At 53.3% G+C, this 19,405-nt stretch overlaps 1 protein-coding gene across 3 annotated transcripts in view; it reads right to left on the bottom strand.

Annotated features, from left to right (window-relative positions):
- IMPDH1 (inosine monophosphate dehydrogenase 1) overlaps positions 1-19,405 on the bottom strand; it is a 69,934-nt gene that overhangs the window by 2,276 nt on the left and 48,253 nt on the right. For 2 of the 3 annotated variants that reach the window (XM_060246062.1, XM_060246061.1), the window contains exons 10-15: positions 18,435-18,530; positions 17,112-17,255; positions 14,891-15,035; positions 14,154-14,297; positions 13,498-13,581; positions 3,257-3,273 (exon numbers count right to left, since the gene is read on the bottom strand). In XM_060246062.1, the coding sequence (XP_060102045.1) occupies positions 3,257-3,273; positions 13,498-13,581; positions 14,154-14,297; positions 14,891-15,035; positions 17,112-17,255; positions 18,435-18,530 (630 nt within the window). The remainder of the gene's footprint in view (positions 1-3,256; positions 3,274-13,497; positions 13,582-14,153; positions 14,298-14,890; positions 15,036-17,111; positions 17,256-18,434; positions 18,531-19,405) is intronic. The other variant, XM_060246063.1, reaches the window with a different exon arrangement.

Below are 19,405 nucleotides of genomic sequence, written 5' to 3'. Positions count from 1 at the left end.
CTGGCCTGTTGCTGGCCCTCCAGAGGAACTGGGTGGCCACTGTGTGAGGCAGGAGGCTGGGCTACATGGACCCTCACTGGTCTGATCCAGCAGGGCTCTTCTGATGTCCTTCTCAGGGGAAGGCCTCGGCCTCTCTGCCCTGTTGCTGGCCCTCCAGAGGAACTGGCTGGCCAGTGTGTGAGACAGGAGGCTGGACTAGAGGGACCCTTCCTGGTCTGACCCAGCAGGGCTCTTATGAAGTTCTTCTCAGGGGAAGGCCTCGGCCTCTCTGCCCTGTTGTTGGCCCTCCAGAGGAACTGGCTGGCCACTGTGTGAGACAGAAGGCTGGACTAGATGGACCCTCCCTGGTCTGACCCAGCAGGGCTCTTCTGATGTTCATCTCAGGGGAAGGCCTCGGCCTCTCTGCCCTGTTGTTGGCCCTCCAGAGGAACTGGCTGGCCACTGTGTGAGACAGAAGGCTGGACTAGAGGGACCCTCCCTGGTCTGACCCAGCAGGGCTCTTCTGATGTTCTTATGAAGGCCTTGGCCTCTCTGCCCTGTTGTTGGCCCTCCAGAGGAACTGGCTGGCTCCTGTGTGAGACAGGAGGCTGGACTAGATGGACCCTCCCTGGTCTGACCCAGCAGGGCTCTTCTGATGTTGTTCTCAGGGGAAGGCCTCGGCCTCTCTGCCCTGTTGCTGGCCCTCCAGAGGAACTGCCTGGCCCCTGTGTGAGACAGGAGGCTGGACTAGATGGACCCTCCCTGGTCTGACCCAGCAGGGCTCTTCTGATGTTCTTCTCAGGGGAAGGCCTCGGCCTCTCTGCCCTGTTGCTGGCCCTGCAGAGGAACTGGGTGGCCACTGTGTGAGACAGGAGGTTGGACTAGATGGACTCTCACTGGTCTGACCCAGCAGGGCTCTTCTGATCTTCGCAGGGAAAGGCCTCAGCCTCTCTGCCCTGTTGCTGGCCCTGCAGAGGAACTGGGTGGCCACTGTGTGAGACAGGAGGCTGGACTCTCCCTGGTCTGACCCAGCAGGGTTCTTCTGATGTTCTTCTCAGGGGAAGGCCTCGGCCTCTCTGCCCTGTTGTTGGCCCTGCAGAGGAACTGGCTGGCCTCTGAGTGAGACAGAAGGTTGAACTAGATGGACCCTCACTGGTCTGACCCAGCAGGGCTCTTCTCATGTTCTTAGGAAGGCCTCGCCCTCTCTGCCCTGTTGTTGGCCCTCCAGAGGAACTGGGTGGCCAGTGTGTGAGACAGGAGGCTGGACTAGATGGACCCTCCCTGGTCTGACCCAGCAGGGCTCTTCTGAAGTTCTTCTCAGGGGAAGGCCTCGGCCTCTCTGCCCTGTTGTTGGCCCTCCAGAGGAACTGGCTGGCCAGTGTGTGAGACAGGAGGCTGGACTAGATGGACTCTCCCTGGTCTGATCCAGCAGGGCTCTTCTGATGTTCTGATGAAGGCGTTGGCCTCTTTGCCCTGTTGTTGGCCCTGCAGAGGAACTGGCTGGCCAGTGTGTGAGACAGGAGGCTGGACTAGAGGGATCTCCCTGGTCTGATCCAGCAGGGCTCTTCTGATGTTCATCTCAGGGGAAGGCCTCGGCCTCTCTGCCCTGTTGTTGGCCCTCCAGAGGAACTGGCTGGCCAGTGTGTGAGACAGGAGGCTGGACTAGATGGACTCTCCCTGGTCTGATCCAGCAGGGCTCTTCTGATGTTCTGATGAAGGCCTTGGCCTCTCTGCCCTGTTGTTGGCCCTCCAGAGGAACTGGCTGGCCAGTGTGTGAGACAGGAGGCTGGACTAGAGGGATCTCCCTGGTCTGATCCAGCAGGGCTCTTCTGATGTTCATCTCAGGGGAAGGCCTCGGCCTCTCTGCCTGTTGTTGGCCCTCCAGAGGAACTGGCTGGCCACTGTGTGAGACAGGAGGCTGGACTAGATGGACCCTCCCTGGTCTGACCCAGCAGGGCTCTTCTGAGGTTCTTATGAAGGCCTCGGCCTCTCTGCCCTGTTGTCGGCCCTCCAGAGGAACTGGCTGGCTCCTGTATGAGACAGGAGGCTGGACTAGATGGACTCTCACTGGTCTGACCCAGCAGGGCTCTTCTGATGTTCTTCTCAGGGGAAGTCCTCAGCCTCTCTGCCCTGTTGTTGGCCCTCCAGAGAAACTGGCTGGCCTCTGTGTGAGACAGGATGCTGGACTAGATGGACCCTCCCTGGTCTGATCCAGCAGGGCTCTTCTGATGTTCTTCTCAGGGGAAGGCCTCGGCCTCTCTGCCATGCTGTTGGCTCTCCAGAGGAACTCTGCTGGACGGGACAGACTGGGGTTGTTTCAGCAGGTCTGTTACATTCTTACCAGAAGCCATCTGGCTTCAACTCTGGTTATAGGGCTGTAGAGTCAAAGTGGGTGGGCAACACACTGCAGCAGGGCTCACAGCAAAGATGCCAGCCTGTTGTGGGGCACTCCTACCCTCCTCCACAGACCAGAGGGACCGTGGCTCAGTGGAAGAGGCTCTGCTTGCCATGAGAAGGTGCTGTGGAAGACCCTTTCCTGCCTGAGACCCTGGGCAGCCGCTTCCCGTCTGACCTTGATGGACCGGGGAGGGGTCTGGTTCAGGGCGAGGCTGCTTTCTGTGTGTGCTTGGACATCCAACCCAGGGTCCTTAAAGGCGGGGGGGAGGGGGGGAGATATCTCTTCCGCTGTTGTGGCAGCTGAGTAGGATGAGACTTCCAGCCTACCCCCACAAAGCTTTGGAATCACTTTTCCCCAGCTAAACTTCAAAAAATTGGGGGTGGTGGTGGAGAAAGAGTTCCATCATTGGTGGGTTTGATGGGGGAAAGCCCCTCCCCCACAAGTTGCCACCCACTACCCCTTTCTTATCTCTGGAAATGCAGGATTGGGACCTTGGAAGGGTGGGTCAGCCTAGCAGGAAGGGGGGCTGTTGGAGGAAGCAGCCAGACCCCTGTGGGTTCCACCCTGGGGTGGTCTGAGAAACCCAGCTTCAGAGAACACTCAGGTGTGATCTTCCCTGCTCCTGATCCACACGTGGCTCACTGCAGATCCAGGGTGGAAATCTGGGAAGACGGGGGCAAGAAGAGCTTGCAAAAGCAGGGTGGGGGGGCAGAGGAGAAGCGTGGGTGGGGGGAGCTACACTGCACCCAGTCCACAGTCCCAGCTGTCATCCTAAAGTGAGGGGAAAGTGTCCAAAGGGAAGAATGCAGCAGCTGCCCCCCTACAACACAAGCAAGTGTGGAGCGGGGCGGGACAGATCCGTGGGTTCCAGTTACTTACATGGCAGAAATGTAAAGCTACAGGAGAGCCGCGGCGTGGGCAAGAGAAAGAGAGAAGGTTACAAGGTCAGCACCAGCCTGTCAGCAAGGCACGTGGCACCCCCCTGCCTCCAGCAACGCTTCCACCTGCAAGCCAAGCCCCCCATCACCACACAGAGAGGAAGAGAGGCCTCAAGGGGCCCTGGCTCCCCCCCAAAAAAGCGGCCAGGGAGGGGCCCTTCCAGCTAAACTACCAGCAAAGCTCACAACTCTACCTGCTAGCAAAGCTCCCTCCCCCCCGGAACAAAAAAAGCAGTCACTGACCCCTGCCCAACACAGAAGAAACCCACCAAGCTGCCCTCCCCACGGTGACTCCATTGCAAGCTCTACATGGAGCAACTTCTCTAAGAAGCCCCCCTCCCGCAATGCCCAGGTGGGAAACAAGAAATAACACTCTTTGTGCAGTGAACTTATGTTTATGCACATTCATTTACATACATTCATAATACATTTTTCAGACAATTCACACAACGATTTCTTCACATTAATAGTCCCAATTCTGATATAGTTCATACAAATAAAAAAAATAACCCAATCCTGGATGCTTGAAATAAATGGTACCAGTCCTTGTCGAATCGATGATTTCCAGATGCAGGTAATAACCGTGTAACTACTGTATAACGATATTCTTATGAACTCTATCAGAATTGGGACTATTAATGTGAAGAAATCGTTGTGTGAATTGTCTGAAAAATGTATTATGAATGTATGTAAATGAATGTGCATAAGCAAAAGTTCACTGCACACAGAGTGTTATTTCTTGTTTCCTGTTATCTGCCGCTGTGGTTTCCTGTGTGTGTTTAAATCCCCAGGTGGGGGCAGGGGATCCCCTGGTTTGGAGGCCCCCCCTCGCTTCAGGGTCATCAGAAAGCGGATGGGAGGGGGGGATGTCTGCTGGGCACTCCATTATTCCCTATGGAGACCAATTCCAATAGATATAAATGGAGAATTGATCCGAGGGTATCTGGGATTATGGGGGGGGGCCCTGTTTTCTGAGGTAGAGGCACCAAATTAGCAGCATAGCATCCAGTGCCTCTCCCCAAAACACCCTCCAAATTCCAAAAAGGTTGGATCAGGGGGTCTAATTCTAAGAACCCCCAGAGAAGGTGGCCCTATCCTTCATGATTTCCAATGGAGGGAAGGCATTTAAAAGGTGTGCGGTCCCTTTAAATGTGATGGCCAGAACTCCCTTTGGAGTTCACTGATGCTTGTCCCACCCTTGCTCCTGGCTCCACCCCCAAAGTCTCCTGGCTCCACCCCCAAAGTCCCCAGATCTTTCTTGAATTGGACCTGGTAACCCTATTTGTGCTCACCACCACCCCAGGTGAGGTCAGGGAGGTCCCCAGGTGAAAAGCTGCCAAGTGGGGTCCTTGAGGGGCTGCAAAGACCTGAGGCTCCAGGCAGCAACTCTAAGGTCCCCAAAAGGGAACCCCCCCGCCCCCTCAGCAACTGGAGGGGGCGGGGTCACCGCCTGGCTTTGATCGTGCCCCAACTGTCCTTTCTTCACCCTCACCTTCACTTCCACAAACTGGGTTTTTGGAAACAGCACAGCACAGGCCCGTGGCCTACATAGGAAGAAGAAGCAACTTTGCAACTGCCTCCTGCCCCCACCAGTGCCGTGGGGTCTATTTCCCTGCTGACCCACCAGTAGGCTTTCTGGAGGCCGAAAGAATGGAAACCAGTCACTCGTTCAGTGTGAAGTATCACTACCAAGGCTTATTTGGGTAGGAAAAGCTCAGCAGGGGCTCATTTGCATATTAGGCCACACCCCCTGGCATCACCATGGTTGCACACAGGGGTTTTTTTTGTAGAAAACCCCCCAGCAGGGAGTCATTTGATTACTAGGCCACACCCCCTGATGCCAAGCCAGCTGGAATTACGTTCCTGTGCCTTCCAGCTCAAAAAAAGCTCTGCCACTAACCAAGCCCCCTCCCCCAGCACACATTTGAGGCACCTGAATAACCATAGAGTCACAGTTGGAAGGACCTCTAGGGTCGTCTAGTCCAACCCCCTGCACCATGCAGGAAACGCACAAACACCTCCCCCTAAATTCACAGGATCTCCATTGCTGTCACATGGCCATCTAGCCTCTGTTCAAAAACCTCCAAGGAAGGAGAGCCCACCACCTCCCGAGGAGGAAGCCTGTTCCACTGAGGAACCCCTCTAAACTCACAAACCCCTCCCCCTAAATTCACAGGATCCTCATTGCTGTCAGATGGCCACCTAGCCTCTGTTCAAAAACCTCCAAGGAAGGAGAGCCCACCACCTCCCCAGGAGGAAGCCTGTTCCACTGAGGAACCGCTCTAAACTCACAAACACCTCCCCCTAAATTCACAGGATTCTCATTGCTGTCAGGTGGCCATCCAGCCTCTGTTGAAAAACCTCCAAGGAAGGAGAACCCACCACCTCCCAACGAGGAAGCCTGTTCCACCGAGGAACCGCTCTAAACTTACAAACCCCTCCCCCTAAATCCACAGGATCCTCATTGCAGTCAGATGGCCCTCTAGCCTCTGTTGAAAAACCTCCAAGGAAGGAGAGCCCACCACCTCCCCAGTTGGAAGCCTGTTCCACTGAGGAACTGCTCTAAACTCACAAACGCCTCCCCCTAAATTCACAGGATCCTCATTGCTGTCAGATGGCCCTCTAGCCTCTGTTGAAAAACCTCCAAGGAAGGAGAGCCCACCACCTCCCCAGGAGGAAGCCTGTTCCACTGAGCAACCGCTCTAAACTCACAAACACCTTCCCCTAAATTCACAGGATCTTCATTGCTGTCAGATGGCCATCTAGCCTATGTTTAAAAACCTCCAAGGAAGGAGAGCCCACCACCTCTCGAGGAGGAAGCCTGTTCCACTGAGGAACCGTTCTCACTGTCAGGAAATTCTTAGAATCATAGAATCACAGAGTTGGAAGGGATCTCTAGGGTGTCTAGTCCAACCTCCTACACCATGCAGGAAATGCACCCCCCCCCCTAAATTCACAGGATCCTCATTGCTGTCAGGAGGCCATCAGGCCTCTGTTTAAAAACCTCCAAGGAGAGCCCACCACTCCTTAGGAGGAAACCTGTTCCACTGAGGAATTTCTCTAACGGTCAGGAAGTTCTTCCATATGTTGAGCTGGAAACTCTTTTGATTTAGAATCCTATAGTTGGAAGGGACCTCCAGGGTCATCTAGTCCATCCCCCGCACAATGCAGGAAACTCACAAACACCTCCCCCCAAATTCACAGGATCTTCACCGCTGTCAGATGGCCATCTAGCCTCTGTTTCAAAACCTCCAAGGAAAGAGAGCCCACCACCTCCTGAGGAAGCCTGTTCCACTGAGGAATCGCTCTAACGGTCAGGAAGTTCTTCCTAATGTTGAGCCGGAAACTCTTTGGATTTAATTTAACTGGCGAGCCAGTTCGGTGTAGTGGTGAAGTGTGCGGACTCTTATCTGGGAGAACCGGGTTCGATTCCCCACTCCTCCACTTGCACCTGCTGGCATGGCCTTGGGTCAGCCATAGCTCTCGCAGAGGTTGTCCTTGAAAGGGCAGCTGCTGTGAGAGCCCTCTCTAGCCCCACCCACCTCACAGGGTGTTTGTTGTGGGGGAGGAAGGTAAAGGAGATTGTGAGCCACTCTGAGACTCTTTGGAGTAGAGGGCGGGATATAAATCCAATATCTTTATCTTTAATTTCAACCCACTGGTTCTGGTCCTACCTTCCAAAGCCATAGAAAACAATTCCACACCATCCTCTATAGGACAGCCCTTCAAGTACCTTCAATCAATTTGGAGGCAACCAGGCAGGAACGCTTTACAAGGGAAAGTGGTGGATTTGTCCCCTGATGCTGGAGAGAGGAGAGTCCCCCTATGTCCTTCCAAGCTAGCAACTTAAAATCCTATCGCCCACCCCCTCCCCAGCTCAGTCACCAGCCCCTCCCACTCAAGAGGGTGAGGAGAGACCCAGCAGAGAGCGTCCCCCCCCACTGGACTCCTTAGCCGGCTGCTTTCTGCTCCCCACTCAGAGGAAATAAATAAACAGATCATCCACCAAGTTCAGTAGAAAAGAAGATCAGGCACTTTCTTACTTTCTATATAATTGACTCTGTGTAAGAGACTCTGGAATCCAAGTTGTGATATATGTGATTGGTGATGTGTCTATGATACGGAGTTCTTGCCTGGCTCACTGGAGCCTGTAGGACCGATCTTGGGGACTCCGGAACGATGGAGAGTAGTATCCAAATTCCTCCTGCCCTGCTCCAATCACGGACCCCCTGCTGGTTTGAATAGACCAATACATGCTAGCATGGGAACCCTGAGTGTATATCTAGTTGGCCCCGTTTTCAGTCTTGACGAGCATCCCTATATGATGCTGTATCTAATAAAAGAGCTGTGTTCCGTACCACCTCGCCTCATCATTTCGTGGAACACACTATATTATACAACTCATCTTTGACAAGGTGTGGGGGGCTGAGAAAGGGAGGAAAAAACTCCCAACCTGAACGGGGTCCATAGAGGTGACTGCGCTGCTATTTAAGACTTCCCCCATAGAAGAAAAAAAGAGAGCCCCGTGGCGCAGAGTGGTAAAGCTGCAGTCCTGCAGCCGGAGCCCTCTGCTCACAACCTGAGTTCAATCCCAGCGGAAGCTGGTTCAGGTAGCTGGCTCGAGGTTGACTTAGCCTTCCATCCTTCCGAGGTTGGTCAAATGAGTACCCAGCTTGCTGGGAGGAAAGTGGAGATGACCGGGGAAGGTAATGGCAAACCACCTCGTAAAAAGTCTGCTGTGAAAACGTGAAAGCAACGTCACCCCAGAGTCAGAAACGATTGGTGTTTGCACAGGGGACCTTTCCTTTTAAGAGCCCTGTGGCGCAGAGTGTTAAAGCTGCAGTTCTGCAGTCCTAAGCTCTGCTCATGGCTTGAGTTCGATCCCCAGTGGAAGCTGGGTTTTCAGGTAGCCGGCTCAGGGCTGACTCAGCCTTCCATCCTTCCGAGGTCAGTCAAAGGAGTACCCAGTTTGCTGGGGGGAAAGTGTAGAGGACTGGGGAAGGCAATGGCAAACCACCCTGTAAAAAGTCTGCTGTGAAAACGTTGTGAAAGCAAAGCCACCCCAGAGTCGAAAAAAACCCGACTGGTGCTTGCACAGGGGACTACCTTGACCTTTTACCATATAAGAAAAGCCATTTCAGTGGCCCGCCACACCTCCCCCCCCTTGATAAATGCTGCATCTGCTGTGGGGAGTGGCACAACCCCCAAACCCAGGCTGACCCTTTTTGCAGGCTTCTCACCCCACCAGAAGAAAAAGCCTGCTTATTCGGATAGGGCTGAGGTGGGGTGGGGAGTGCGGGGCAGAGAATCCCAAAGGCACCTGCTACTGAGCCAGCAAAAATCCACGCCTGGGTGGGGGCGGGGGGAAGCAGCTCTGTCAGAAAGGGGAGAAGAGCCTCTGCACATCTTGCCCCCCCCCCAGGAGATTCACGAGCCAGGAACAACCGCTGGAATCCACGCCAGCCTCGCCACTGCTGTGCCAGGCCCATGTGAGGCCTTCTTGCACACATCCTGGAGAAACAGTCCCCCCCTCCAGCTGAGTCTCCCTGCGGACGCTGCCCCCTTGTGCGAAAGGGGTGGGCAACTGTGCAGGCACCAACGTGGCTGTGGGTTGCCGCCTTCTCCTCTCTTTTGCCAGACGCTTTCCTTGGCATGACGGGCACTGCAGAGGCAAGTGGATGGAAATATACTCACCCCAAAAGTAGGGGTGGAGCCTCACTGAAGTAGGGGCTTTATTTGGCTAAAATGTACTGGACTGTTCTTTTTTAAGTTGGCCTTCGGGGGGGATGGCTGCATTCCCTTCCTGAGCACAAATCTGGCATTCCAGAGCAGTCGATGCCACCAGGCACAGGGGCCTGTCTCATTTGCACGAAGTCATGTCCGGGACCAGCAGGAAGGAGTGGGGGAAACGGAGATTTCCCAATCAAGCCCACCAAGGCAGGCCACACAACCAGCTCTGGGCCATCTTTAGTGCTGCAAAAAACATGCACAAGAGAAGGCAAGAAGCAGAGAAAAACCCAAGAGACCCTCAGGGGTCTACAGAGCTCCGCTGAAACGACGGGGAACCTTCCTTTGCCTGTCCCCTGGCCTAGCTGGGTGCTTTGCTCCTGCACGGTCCCGCCCCTCTCTGGGTTACCCGCCACATTATGAAGAGAAGCTGTCCTCATCCGGCTTCCACTCAGATGAGCCCCCCTGCTGGGGGACCCTTTGCTGCCTCCCCCTCTCCCGCCTCAGATCAGGCTGCCTGTCAAGTGCTTCTAGAAAGTGGGTGGGGCTGGGTGGCTTTTAAGAACATAAGAGAAGCCATGTTGGATCAGGCCAACGGCCCATCCAGTCCAACACCCTGTGTCACACAGTGGCAAAAAATTTTATATACACACATACACTGTGGCTAATAGCTCCATATTTTTATCTAAACCCCGCTTGAAGGTGGCTATGCTTGTGGCCGCCACCACCTCCTGTGGCAGTGAATTCCACATGTTAATCACCCTTTGGGTGAAGAAGTACTTCCTTTGATCCATTTTAGCCTGTCTGCTCAGCAATTTCATCGAATGCCCATGAGTTCTTGTATTGTGAGAAAGGGAGAAAAGTACTTCTTTCTCTACTTTCTCCATCCCATGCATTATCTTGTAAACCTCTATCATGTCACCCTGCAGTCGACGTTTCTCCAAGCTAAAGAGTCCCAAGCGTTTCAACCTTTCTTCATAGGGAAAGTGCTCCAGCCCTTTAATCATTCTAGTTGCCCTTCTCTGGACTTTCTCCAATGCTATAATATCCTTTTTGAGGTGCGGCGACCAGAACTGCACACAGTACTCCAAATGAGACCACACCATCGATTAATACAGGGGCATTATGATACTGGCTGATTTGTTTTCAATTCCCTTCCTAATAATTCCCAGCATGGCGTTGGCCTTTTTTATTGCAGTCGCACACTGTCTTGACATTTTCAGTGAGTTATCTACCATGACCCCAAGATCTCTCTCTTGGTCAGTCTCTGCCAGTTCACACCGCATCAACTTGTATTTGTAGCTGGGATTCTTGGCCCCAATGTGCATTACTTTGCACTTGGCCACACTGAACCGCATCTGCCACGTTGACGCCCACTCACCCAGCCTCAACAGATCCCTTTGGAGTTCCTCACAATCCTCTCTGGTTCTCACCACCCTGAACAATTTAGTGTCATCCGCAAACTTGGCCACTACACTGCTCACTCCCAACTCTAAATTATTTATGAACAAGTTAAAGAGCATGGGACCCAGTACCGAGCCCTGCGGCACCCCACTGCTTACCGTCCTCCACTGCGAAGACTGCCCATTTATACTCACTTTCTGCTTCCTATTACTCAGCCAGTTTTTGATGCACAAGAGGACCTGTCCTTTTACTCCATGACTCTCAAGCTTTCTAAGGAGCCTTTGATGAGGAACTTTATCAAAAGCTTTCTGGAAGTCAAGGTAAACAACATCTCTTGGGTCTCCTTTGTCCACATGTTTGTTCACCCCCTCAAAGAAATGTAACAGGTTAGTGAGGCAAGATCTTCCCTTGCAGAACCCATGCTGAGTCTTCCTCAATAACCCGTGTTCATCAATGTGCCTACTCATTCTGTCCTTGATAATGATTTCTACCAACTTTCCCGGTATTGAAGTCAGACTGACTGGCCTGTAATTTCCCGGATCTCCTCTGGAACCCTTTTTAAAGATGGGGGTGACATTTGCTACCTTCCAGTCCTCAGGAACGGAGGCAGATTTCAATGAAAGATTACAGATTTTTGTTAGAAGATCCACAAGTTCAACTTTGAGTTCTTTCAGAACTCTCGGATGTATGCCATCTGGACCCGGTGACTTATTCGTTTTTAATTTGTCTATCAGTTGTAGGACCTCCTCTTTTGTCACCTCAATCTGACTCAGGTCTTTCAACACCCCTTCCAAAATTAGTGGTTCTGGGGCAGGCAAAAAGTTCTCATCTTCCACAGTGAAGACGGAGGCAAAAAATGCATTCAGCTTCTCAGCCATTTCCCTATCCTCCTTCAGTAATCCTTTTACCCCATGGTCATCCAAGGGCCCCACTGCCTCCCTGGCTGGTTTCCTACTTCTAATATATTTGAATAAAGTTTTATTGTTGTTCTTTATGTTTTTTGCAATATGCTCCTCATAGTCCCTTTTTGCCTGCCTGATCACAGTCTTGCATTTGATTTGCCACAGCCTGTGTTCCCTTTTACTAATCTCACTTGGACTGGTTTTCCACCGCTTAAAGGAGTCCTTCTTACCTTTTACAGCTTCCATTACTTTGTTTGTTAACCACGCAGGCCTTTTCTTATGCCTGTTTGTGCCTTTCCTAACTTGTGGTATGTTTTATCCGGCAGGGCTGCTAACTGGGCACATTAAAAGGCATCCTGTTAAACGCAGCTTCTGCCAGAAATGCAGAAGAGGGGCTAGGAAATATCAGCTCACAACCTGACATTTCATAGTTGTCAGGGTGTCCATTATGTGGTCATGCCCACCACTAGGTGCCAGAATTCCACAGGCGCCCACAAGCTCAAAAACGCTGGGGAGCCCCCGCCCAGGAAAAGTCTTTTGGGGTCATCTTTAATTAATAGCACCCAAAGAGTGCTTGTGAATGGTTCCTCATCCTCTTGGAGAGGAGTGACAAGTCGAGGGCCTCAGGGATCTGTCCTGGGATTTGTTTTGTTCAACATCTTTGTAAACTATTTGGATGAAGGAATAGAGCAGGAGTGGCCAACGGTAGCTCTCCAGATGTTTTTTCCTACAACTCCCATCAGCCCCAGCCATTGGCCATGCTGGCTGGGGCTGATGGGAGTTGTAGGCAAAAAAACATCTGGAGAGCTGCCCTTGGCCACCCCTGGAATAAAGGGGATGCTTATTTAATTTGTAGATGATACAAAATTGGGAAGGGTTGCAGACACAGAAGAAGACAGAAACAGGATGACCTTGACAGGCTGGAAAACTGGGCGAAAACCAATAAAATGAATTTCTACAGGGATAAATGTAAAGTTCTGCATTTAGGTAGGAAAAATCCAATGCAGGGTTATAGGATGGGGGAGACTTGTCTTAGCAGTAGTATGTGCGAAAAGGATCTAGGCACAGGTAAGTCAGGCTGGGGGAGGGAGATGTGTTTTTACCATAATCAGCTTTTAAAATTATGTTTCAAAACACTGTTACTTGCCCACTAGTCCTAAGCACCACTCTCTCTCTCACACTCTCACGCAAACACACACACTCTCTCACACCCACACTCTTTCTCTCTCTCCTAAACTTGAGCTGGGTCCGGCCCTGCCACCCTGCCCTTGCAAACAAAGGAAAGGTCCTTCCTGCCCCCTTTCAGCACCGTCAAGGGACAAAGCCCATCCAGGATCCCGTTAGCCTTCCCACCTCCGCAAATCCTTGCAGGACAGACCCCGCCCCCCCTTTTCCAGAAGAGCAGAGGCCTCTGGGAAGAGCCAGGCCAGCAGACGCTGACGGCCACTTCTGGCTGCTGCGATGGCAGAACTGAGAAGTCCCCCGCCTGCCTGCCTGCCAAGAGCACTGACGGGAAGAGAGCTAGTGCCAGACTCAAGCAGAGGGGCGGGCCCACAGAACCCCATCGGAAGCCGGGGCAAGAACAAGAAAGAGCAGAGCAAGACGGCCGCCCTCACCAGTGTCTCTCAGGCAGGGGAGCAACATTGGTGTATCCTTTGCCTTCGGGCAGATGGCAAGGCTGTTTGGCTGGCAGAAAGGGCAGGCCCACCTAGGGCGGGTGTCTCAGTCCAAGCCCAGAGGAGGTGTGGGGGGCATGGACACAGCAGCCGGGCTACAAAGCACTGCCAGCCTTTGAGGGGCCGGCACAGCTCCCCCCCCCCACCAACGCCCTAGGAGAGCTTGCAGAGAATTCCTGCAACCCCTCCCCCCTTCACCCAAAATGTATCTCCTGGGGGTCTGTTGGGGGGCAGGAGCCAGGAAAGAGGCCAGAGATTGGCTGAAAGAATCCAGATGCAGAGAAGGCCCCAAAGGAGCTCAGACCGCAGAGCCACTGCCCCCCAGACGCCAGCAGAGAGGCAAGAGGGAGGCCCACAACCCCCTCCCCACACACACAGGGCAGCTCCAGCCTCTGGGGAGGAGCTCCAGCCAGCCGGACTGTGGGAGGAGAGGGAGGAAGACTCAGGCTGGCAGCCGCAATGGGGACACTTACGAGTGGAGACCGTGGACGCCTCCCTCGATCTGGGCCGACATCGTCCGCTTCTCAAACTTCAGTTCTCCGGAGTACATCATGGACCTGGCAAGAGAACACCACAGGGGAGATCGCTCCGCTGCCCCCCTCCCCCACTGCCGCCCCCCCAGCCCCCTTGCTCTCTTCAGCCGCTCCAGGAGCAGATGGGTGTGGGACGGAAGCCTAATACAACTTTTAAAGGAGTGGGGTGGTCAAGTGCCTCTCAACGACCGCTCCCCGTGAGAGCCCAGAGTGAAACTTCCATTTCCCAAGGCAGTCTACCCCCTCTGAATGCTAGAGAACGGCTGCCTCCCCTGGGGGCTGGAGCAGAGAGACCACTTTTGCCAACCCACAGTAGAAAAGGGCACAGCACAGTGCCCCTCGCCATCCAGAGGTCATGGGGCTGTGCTTTTGGGGGCACCTACATTTTTATTCACTCCTCCCTAAGAAGAGACGTTACCGCAAAACACACCCAGGGCCTCAGTGCCAGGCCAGAGAAAGCCAGAGGGATGAAAATGCTGGGTGCCAACTCATGGGATGGGGGGAGACACGACGGGCCACACCAGCAAGCCCCCCCCCCACAGCCCCTCTAAAGCCGGCCACGGGGCACACCAATCGCTTGGGAGGGGCTTCCTCACCGCAGAACAGAGAGGCTTTTTGCTCCGATGTCCTGGCAGCCGTGCTGGATGCCCGCTATTAGGTAGGGCACGAACTTCTGGATGGACCCCTTGTCCTGGATGGAGCCCGAGACGCCCTGCGCCACCTTCACTTTGTCCCCCTCGCTGTGGGGCAGGGAGAGACGTCGCAGAATCAAGCACCAGGCGACAGGAGCCCCACCCCACCGAAGCCCCTCCTGGAGTAGAGCTGGCCAGCCCTTCAAACACACCAAAACCTCCCCACCACCTGCGGGCAGAGGGGGGCTCGGAATCCCCCTGGTGCCAACTGGGCAGGCCTTCTGGACAGACGCTGCAGCTAAGCAAGTGCCCAACCTGCCCAGCTGCGAAGCAGACTTCCGGGAGAGGAGGCGAAGAGAGGGGAGGGGATTCCTGCCCCAACCACCCCAGTAAGCCCCGCCCCCACTGACTGGGGGCCTGCTCCTCCACCTTCCCAACATGAGCGAGAGAGCGCTGAATTCAGCCCCGCTGGTTGTCCTCATGGCTAGCCCCAGGCCCTGCCCTCTTTGGGGGCTTTGGACAAGCAGCCTGCAGAAAGGAGGGGCCCTGTGCTTCCGGAAACCACCTGGAAGGAGCTTCAGGCGGGTTCTGCTGCAGGGGGAGACCCACACATGCCCTGCACCCAGCTTCGTGAGGGGCCTGCCCCAACCGCTGATTGCCTGTGCTTCTCCCTCCAACCTCCTCCGCCTAAGGGCACGCACCTGAAATAGCGCTTCTGGCTGCTGCTGTTCTTCTCCATGGCATCCAGGGACCCCATCCCTCGGTACTTCTTCAGCCGCACCCCGTCTGAAAAGAAGTATTCCCCCGGAGCCTCCGTTGTGGCCGCCAGCAAAGAGCCCATCATTACTAGCAGGGAAGGAAGAAGAGGCTTTCAGGGGCAGGGTCACGCCAAGTGGCTGTCTCACCCTCTGCAACTCGGGCTTGGGTCCTCCAGGGGCTTCCTACCCCACCCCCCAGCCCTCCTCTACATCCCTCCCCCTCTGCCCTGCATTATGTGTGTGTGTGTGTGGGGGTGGCAAGGAGGGACAGGGCCTGCTCGGTGGCTGCCCCTCCCCTGCTGAGGCAAAGCCCTTCCTTTTACTTGCATTTGGTGCCCCTGGACCTAGTTAAAAAAATTTCTGCTGGGTTTCTTTTAGCTGATGGTGGTTGGATAGGTTCTGCAGCTTTTGGCTCTGCCTTTGGTTTTCTTTCAAATTTAAGAGCCCCCTGAGAGTTTCATTGCGATTGCAGCTTGTTTTGTCTCTGTTGTACATTACTTATCGCTGGCTGCGCCCTTTTATGTTTGTAGGAATTGACGGACTGTGTTTTATGCCTTGACCCACCCTCAAGCACACAGGTGGAAGAAAATTAAAAACATCTAATAAAACATCTAATTAAAAGAATTTATTCAATGCTTCTTCAAATGAAGTTACAAGATGAGGAAGTGAAAGACACCATGATAAGATGGCCGCAGAATCTGGGTTACAATATTGAAATAGGGGTGTGGGAAACATTGTGGAAGTCACATATAAAACTTACTAGAGCCATTACTTTTAAGAAAAATATTTATAAAATGTTCTACGGATGGTATATATAACACCTGATGAACTAAAATGTACTCTACTGTCTCTAACAAGTGTTGGAAATATATTTCTCCTGTGGGCACGTTTTATCACATGTGGTGGTCTTGTGAGGTGATGAAAAAGTATTGGATGATGGTGCATGAGATGTCACAAAAGATACTGAAAACTCATCTTGTGTTTTAAACCAGAACTTTTTTTACTGAACATTCTACCGATGGATCTTTCGAGACAGAAAAAGCACTTGATGAGACATATTATTACTGCAGCGAGACATTTGATAGCACAAAACTGGAAACATCATGAAACTACGAAGAAGCAGGACTTGGTGGATAAAACACTCGAGACAGCTGAAGCAGACGCCCTGGCACTTGGTCTTAAGGGCAGATGAACACGAGATTAAAAGAACTCTTGGAAACCTTTTTATGAACGGCTGAAGGAACAAATTTGATTTCTGTATGGCTTGTGGCACATACTTGTAAGTTTCTCAATTCTGATATCTTAATGTTTAGCAAACTATTAGTTATAACTTAAAGACTGTAAACCTTTATAGACTATGAGTAACATCTGTAAGCTAACGATGCAGAGTTTATGTTGACATAATGCTATTTCCCTTTCTCTCCCCACTTTGTACTTCCTTACCTTGTTTCCTTAAAAAATTCCAATAAAATATATATAACAAAAACAAATCAGAAGAACAAATATACGAAGAAGTGTGCACGCATACGCATATTTAATGCACTGAATTAAACTTGTTGATCTAGACTCCCATTTTGTTCTGCTGCTTCAGACCAACACAGAATATGGACATATGAAGCTGCCTTCTACTGAATCAGACCCTCGGTCCATCCAAGTCAGTATTGTCTACTCAGACTGGCAGTGGCTCTCCAGGGTCTCAAGCTAAGGTTTTTCACGCCTCTTTGTCTGGACCCTTTTGAGTTGGAGATGCCGGGGATTGAACCTGGGACCTTCTGCTTACCAAGCAGAGGCTCTACCACTGAGCCACCCTCCCTCCCCAAACCACCTAAATAGGAAGGCAGCAACCTCTGGCAATCCCCCCCCCCACCACCTTAGGCTGCCTCCCTACAAGAGTGCCAGATGTTTTTTTTGGGGAAAGAAGGGCCCCAGCCACGAGCAGCAGATGCAAAATGCTGAAAGTTTGATTTATTCTGCAAAGAACACACCAAATATATAATCAAGGAACCTCAAAAGGGCTGTAGGAAAATAGGCTTGCAGCTTGTCAAAAGGAAATTGGCGCTGATAAAGAATATTTCAGTCTGTGAATCTGAACCTGAGTCTCTCTGGCGTGCCCCCCCCCCCCCCAGGGACTGCAGCTTCCCGCATACTGACAAGCTATGCTCACCTGTGGACGCCCCGAGCGACAGTGCCTTCACCACATGCCCCACAGTCTGGATGCCACCATCCGCGATCACGGGCACGCCGAACCTGCGGGCGTACTCGGCGACTTTGTAGACAGCTGTGCCTTGAGGCCGGCCACACGCCATCACTGCAGCGCAGAGCGAGAAAGAGAAGGGGCAGCCTGGAGTCAGGCGCAATCCCACCCCCGTCTCTGACGCTTTGCGCGAGCCACCTCCGTGGACATCTCCCCCCCCCCAAGCTGGAAGGGCTAGCATAGCTGGGAGAGCAGAGATCAAAGAGGAAGAGGGGGTGTCCCTGACCAGAACTGCTGCTCTCTGGGTAGGAATGGGAAAGCATCCAAACAACACAGGTCTCTGCAGCAGGCTTTTCAAAACGTTTGCTCACTGTTAGGAGAAGCAAAGGGTTTGCTGGCCCCCAGGAGGGGTCAGTTCACTCGGCTGCACAGAAACAGCAGCTCTGCAGGCCGAAGAGCAAATGGACATATGAAGCTGCCTTGTACTGAATCGGACCCCCTCAGTCCATCAAAGTCAGTATTGTCTACTCAGACTGGAAGCAGCTCTCCAAGGTCTCAGGCTAAGGTTATTCACGCCTACTTGCCTGGACCGTTTTGAGTTGGAGATGCCGGGGATTGAACCTGGGACCTTATGCTTACCAAGCAGAGGCTCTACCACTGAGCCACCGTCCCTCCCCTTTAGTGGCTCTCCAGGGTCTCCAGCTGAGGCTTTTCACCCCTTTTTGCCTGGACCCTTTTGAGTTGGAGATGCTGGGGATTGAACCTGGGACCTTCTGCTTACCAAGCAGGTGCTGTACCATCCCTCCCCAAATGCTGCCCTAACCCTTGAATGCTTTCACCCATCACAGAGGGGCATCCGTGTCAGCTCACTTTTACGCACCAGGGTTTCAAGCTGCATTGGAAAGACGCTTACTGAGAATGCAGAACGTGAGTATTTCAAATCATTTCCATACCCTGATGCAACCTGCCTTCCAAGACACAGAAAGGCAGCCATGGTCTTCTCCCGCCCAACTGGAGCCGCAGGACAGTCTCACTCTGGGATTTGCAGAGCTGCACCCACACAGAAGGTGGTGCCTGCCACTCCCTGGCCCAGACTGCTGGGCATTCTCCCTCCCCCGCTGGGGATGGCTTTCCCTCAGACCAGCAGGACCAAAGGAGCACCAGAGCAGTTCTGTTTCTCTTGCTCAGCCATAGGAAGATGCAGGCAGCACAAACACACAGCCCCACCCCAACACACATGGTGAAAACCAGCCCCAGCCCCACTCCTGGCCTCCACAGCCCCCCGGGACTAACCTTCCTGGGTGATGCAGATGGAGCCGCAGCCCATGCCCACCCGCAAGGCATCCACCCCAGCGTCTATGAGGTTCTTCGCCTGGGCGGCTGTCACAACTGTGCATCCAATAGGAGAGAAAGCAGAAGGGCCTATGAAATACCTGGCCTCTGGGCTCGCTCCAGGCTGAGTGCAAACGCTGCAGAGGCTGGGAGGGGGAAGGGCGGCCATCTCCCCAGCACAGCAACTGAGACCTTGGTGGTGATGATGAAGGACCTTGAGGACCACCCCCATCCTGCCCCTCCCCAGAATTCTGCTACTGCGCCACAAAGACCAGGCCTCGGCCCACCGCCCCGGATTAGGTGTGGAAGACACAGGCCACTGCCCAGAAACAAAAGACGCGTGCAAAAGGCAAGCGGCTGGATGCGTTCCCTCTTTGCGTGTGCAGCTCCTGCGTTCAGAAAGAAGGAACCAGAGGGTGGATCCTTCAGACACAGCTTTGGGCTGAGAAGAAAAACCTTGAGCCATATGGGCCTTTTCAACCATCCATAGTCATGCTGCTAACAGGCTGCTGCCCTAGAGGGCCAGTGGGTCAGGGTCCAGCAATGCGTGGTCAATGGCGGTGGGTGCTATCCCTGGTCATTCTCCTCCAGCATTCTTTGTAATCTCAGGGGCTTACTCGCAAGCAAAAATGCACTTTGCAGCCCTCCCTCTATCAACACCAGCTACATCAAACACCCTCTTAATTGAGCCCAGAACCTGCTCTTTGCCGTGCAAGCAAAATCCTGCAGGTGGATGGCTTTCACTCCCTCCCAGCCCCTGATTTCTGCATTCTCTGCAAGGGGGGGGGCTCTCTGTGGCTCCAGGGACACCGTACCTTCCGCTGCCCAGGGTGTGCAGAAGGAGAGCAAGGCACTTTCCTCCACCCGGAGTCATCTCAAAGCTGCTCCAATGGCGTTTCCCTTCCTCTCCCTACAACAGGCACCCTGTGAGG

Source organism: Heteronotia binoei, chromosome 8, assembly GCF_032191835.1.
Source record: "Heteronotia binoei isolate CCM8104 ecotype False Entrance Well chromosome 8, APGP_CSIRO_Hbin_v1, whole genome shotgun sequence".
NCBI classification, from domain to species: Eukaryota; Metazoa; Chordata; class Lepidosauria; order Squamata; family Gekkonidae; genus Heteronotia; species Heteronotia binoei.
This window is presented reverse-complemented; position numbering and strand designations above follow the sequence as displayed.